We start from the raw sequence: 4,956 nt of genomic DNA on the forward strand, positions 1-4,956 counted from the left end.
TGGTTAATTGGGTTTTATTTCTATACCTTCTTGGTTTGAAAAAAAGTTAGTCTTTACTGTTTATTTATTTATTGGTATTCAAACAAATTTCTATACCTAAACATAAATCGTTTTATTAGAAATTATTTTCAACCAAGATCAAGTTTGTAAAACTGTTCGTCCATGCACTTTTTCAGCCGAAAATTTGTTCTGTTTATTTATAATGCAAACAAACACGCTTTAGTTAGTTTTATTATGAAAATTTGTCTGGTATGATTTCTATGTTGGGCTTGGTTCTAAGGTGGTTCTCGGCTTCTCGCCTCTACTTTTAAAGATCATTAGATGCAGCAAGCTGGTTTATATTGCATTATAAGGAGCTTAACATTAATTCTGTGGCAAATTCATCTGATTGCTGCCTTATAATTAATCTCTTTTTCGCAGTTGCTCTGTGTCGATCACCAATGATCTTGATTCATTGTTGTGGGATCAATTGACGATCAGCAATTTTCTTCTATTTGTGGCTGCTTGGTATAACAATGGCAGAGGCACGGAGTGTGGTTATTTCCTGTTACAGCAATGTCAATTTCATATAAATCATAATCGAGATTTGCAGTTCTGTTTATGCACAACACACTCACATATCTTGTAGTTATGTTATGGAGACTACAACTAGGGATAGAAATGAGTCGAATCACTTGTCAAGGGTCTATCTCGGCCTATTTAAGGCTAAGGTCAAACTCAAACTTTTTAAAAAGTTTTTTTAGATAAAAAGGTATAATAATAATAATAATAATTATTATTATTATCTATACCATTTTTGATAATACAACCAGATTAATACCTCTAAAGAAAGGAATGTTTTGCAAAAATATTTTCAGACAATTTAAATATTTTTATTTGGCTATATTAATATAAATAATCTCTAATTCATATATTTTTTAATATTATGAGTTTTTTTTTCATTTTCTTTTGATATACTTTGTGTTTAAATAACTTGAATTCAATATGATTTTGTTTATCAATTATTTTTGAATTTGTACATTATTTATACAAAATTTTATAAGTTTCTTTTTTTAGTTAATATTTTACTAGGTTTTAAAATAATTAATTGGTTAAATACATCTTTAAACATGCTTTTAAATAGTCGAACCTTTATGAAAAAAAGTCTATAACATCATTGTTATTCCTTACTTTTCATTAGATCGTCAAAAATTATTATTAAAAATTAATTTTCTCAAACTCTCTCGTTAGAGCATATGAAACTGCTTTTAATTAGAATGTTTTTTAGAATTAAATAAAATTTTAGTTCTCCAAAACTTGAACCAAATTCAATTTAATTCTTAGGAAAAAAATTTCTTAACATTTCATGATCAAAATTTACAAAATGCTAGTGTATTTAACCATTGAGGCCGAAAATTATAATCTGTAATAAATGTTAAGGGGGATCGTTACGTAACATTATAAATTATTAAGTTTTACTCGTCTGGAACATCATTATCTCTAATAATACATGCGATTTAAACAAAAATAAAATAAAACATAAATCAGTAATTTATGTTATAATTATAATTTAATGAAACCATAGTGCATCCTTTTATGTTTACTGTTTTTTTTCTTCCCTGCAAAGTGTAAAGTGAGGACTGAGGAGGGATGAGTTCGTCCTCTCCACAACGTTCTCGCGGCGACGGCGAGAAAAGGCCCAGATTTTTCGACTCAAACGCGAAGGCCATCTGTTGGTCTAAAGCTGATACTGTCCCCGGCCGTCACCCTGAGAGGTGGCGCAAAGACGCCGCCGGTAACGTTGTCTGCAAACGTTTCTTCAACTGCATCGGCTGCCTCTGCTACGAGTACGATCACATCATTCCCTTTTCCAAAGGTTCCATTTTTACCCCCCTTTCATTTGCTTACTCTATTGCTGTTCTATCATATTTTGAGTTAAGATAAGAGAGCAATGACTGAATATAGAGCTAAATTGTAATGATAAAATGTGGTGTCGACTTTTTCAATTGTTTTGATTAAATGGTGACTAGTAGAAAATTCTATATAGAAAAGGAAGATAGTGGTTGGAATAAAAACTTGTGCTTTTGGTTTTTAATTTAAGGTTTGTCGTTGAATGAACATACAATAGGGATCGATATTTTGTAATTTGATGATTAATCTATTTGATACATTGTAGGTGGTGAGTCCACTGCGGATAATTGCCAAATACTTCAATCAAGAGTTAACAGACTCAAATCGGACAAATATAACATTGATTCGGATCAATTGAAAGACTACTCCTGTGAGGTTAATTTTACTGGTATGCCCGCTTTTTTGTTTGTTTTTCTTTGCATTCTACTTATTCTTTCACTTGATATTGTGCATTTTACCCATGCTCGACTTTAGCGATTCCTTTGTTCAGTACTGTTCTTTATGGAGGAACAAAATCTTAGTATTATTTAGTAACTGAAAATCATAATCCTCTTCTATTATTAATCAAATTGTTATAGTTTATGATCATAATCATAACTTATTTCAATTGCTGGCTTTTGCAATTTATAGACTGCATCATTGAAGTGCTTCTGCAAAAAAAAATATAAAAAAATTAACATGCATCTTCCTTGCTCAGATTGGATGGATTTACTAAATGCTTTACAAATTCATGTGCTTCAATTGCACCTTTAGGTGCTTTCACTTGCATGATCTCCCATGATTTACAAGGAGTATGGATTGTAGACAATGTTTAGCTGAAAGTTGGTATTCATGCTTTTCTTAGTTTCCTTCATGTGAATTTGGTCATGGATGGATGTAATTTTTTTATTTTTTTTTTGCCAAGAATGCTATTTTGAAGCCAACGCTCATTTTAATTTAATCTATTAAGAATATGCTGTTCTATTTATTGTAAATTGCCAACCCTGATTATGATGATCTCAAAATCAGCTGGCAAGATTTTTTAAGATGGATCTTAAGGGGATTAATTGGCAGCCACTCTCCCTCTTATTAAGATGGCTAGTTTTTTCATTGTGTCAAGTTAGAAGAATTGTTGTTATACTTTGGATCTTGTTCTGGTTGATGCTGAGAGGTGATCCATTAATGACTCGTTTGTTTAAATCACATGTTTACTACACATTTACTTTTAGGTAAAGGGTTTTACAAGCAAATGGTGTAGTGCTCAAATTTCTTCCTAATCATCATGTTTCTAGTAGTATAATCTTCTTTTGATCAATTTTCAGATAAGGAACTTGATATTATTGAGATGGCTGTTTATGGCGATGTGATGCGGCCAGGAAACCAGTGTCGTTGCAGAACTATTGCTGAAAAGCTTGGCAAATTTAAACCAAAGGATGACACAGATGCATGTAAGTTGCCATAGAAGAATGAATCTTAGCTGTAGCAATCAACTCTGCAACATACATGTATTTAAAAAGAAGCTCCTGTCCACTCCCTTAATTTTTAGACAAAAAAATAACAGTTGTTTCACTTTCTATCATTTAATCTCGTGTGATCATTGACATCTAGACGAGTTGTTAAACACAATTCGAGGCTTCTGATTTCTTTAAAGTGAACTCTAAAGCAAGAGGAAAAAGGAAAAATCTATATTTATCAACGACTAATAAATCAACAACTTATATTTTAACAAGACATTGGCATCTACCAAGGGGATATAACATGGTTGAGCATTATGATAGTTGTTATTATTTTATTAGTGGAGGGATTCAAACTTGCCACCTCTCTTCCCTCTCTTCTCCCTTCATTATGCCAATCTTATAATTCCGGTGTGAGTTGTAAACCCTCTAGTATTTGTCTTTGCATATAAGTATAACTATAGATTTGTCAGATTTTTTTAAATTTCCTGTTAAATTATTGAGATCATATGCTTAATTAATATAACCTTCGTCAAACACTAACAACAGTTCTCTAAGTAGTATTTTACTTGCTAATTACAATTGTACTTTCAACATTAGTCTTTGGGTTTTTGAGTTGGCGTATGTTGTATTTTTTTTTATAAAATTAAAATTAATAAGAAGGATATTTTGATATGTAAAATTAATTATTATATTGTTAATTAAGAATTTAGATAAATATAAAAATGCCAATAGGCATTTAATTTAGTTCAACTACTTAAAGGCAACATGTTAAGATGAGAAAATGGTGATAAATACTCCCATTAAATACTAAAAGGGTTATTAAGACAAAATTTAAGTGAATAAAACTTTCATATTAGAGGTCAGATAAAAATTGCCAACAAATATTGATCTAAATGGTAAGGATCAAACTCGAATTTCATAAGGCATGGGTTTGAATTAAGTCGGTCCCTTCAAATTGAAAGTGTGCTTTATTCAATTATTAGTGTTTAATTCAACTTATTTTAGAGGCCTCCCCTTTTTTTAATTATGCATATATATCTCTTATAATTTTGAAGTATTTTTCTCTTAATTTTTTTTTCTTTAGTTTATATTTTAAAACTACTTAATTTTAGAAAATTAAGCGCTGAAGATACTTACATGTGTAAAATAAAATTCAATGACATTAATTTGCTATACTATATGTGAAAATATATGTCTAAGGATGATTTTCAGGATAAGGCGGATAAAATTAGCCCTAGGGCGAGTTTCTAATTTAGGAAAGTCTAGATGAATTGAGTTTCAGAGATTTAAAGAATGTTTATAAAAATAATTATATATTTTTCACCAACAAAGTTTTTACAGCAAAATTCACATTCTTATGGGACATAATTTGATTTTTACCGATTAAACTAACCTTTGTTGGTTGGTCAATTTGTTTTAGGCCTCATTTGTTGGTTGGTCAATTTGTTTTAGGCCTCATGATTTTTTAATGATAAAGCATAGTTTAAAGGTTTCATATATTCGTGCATTTTCTTCTATTCTTACAAGTTACAAGTTGCGAGTCTTCTCTATAGACTATTCTTGTAGTAGCTAGCCCATCACATTGAGCCTTAACCCTCGTTAGCTATTAACAAAAATGCACACACATAAA

At 30.4% G+C, this 4,956-nt stretch overlaps 1 protein-coding gene across 1 annotated transcript; it reads left to right on the plus strand.

The window, feature by feature from the left end:
- The first annotated feature begins 1,345 nt into the window (after positions 1–1,345).
- Positions 1,346–3,595, plus strand: LOC114411832. Its single transcript, XM_028375555.1, has 3 exons — positions 1,346–1,855; positions 2,156–2,278; positions 3,192–3,595. Exons 1-3 carry the CDS (start codon positions 1,630–1,632, stop codon positions 3,329–3,331), a joined length of 489 nt encoding a protein of 162 aa, XP_028231356.1. The 5' UTR covers positions 1,346–1,629; the 3' UTR covers positions 3,332–3,595.
- Positions 3,596–4,956: the final 1,361 nt, after the last annotated feature.

The sequence above is a fragment of the Glycine soja genome, chromosome 5, assembly GCF_004193775.1.
Source record: "Glycine soja cultivar W05 chromosome 5, ASM419377v2, whole genome shotgun sequence".
NCBI lineage: Eukaryota > Viridiplantae > Streptophyta > Magnoliopsida > Fabales > Fabaceae > Glycine > Glycine soja.

Coding starts and splice junctions, on each gene's coding strand:
- LOC114411832 (XM_028375555.1), top strand. CDS start 1,630: ATGAGTTCGTCCTCTCCACAACGTTCTCGCGGCGACGGCGAGAAAAGG. Junction 1,856..2,155: donor CATCATTCCCTTTTCCAAAG/GTTCCATTTTTA, acceptor GATACATTGTAG/GTGGTGAGTCCACTGCGGAT. Junction 2,279..3,191: donor CTGTGAGGTTAATTTTACTG/GTATGCCCGCTT, acceptor ATCAATTTTCAG/ATAAGGAACTTGATATTATT.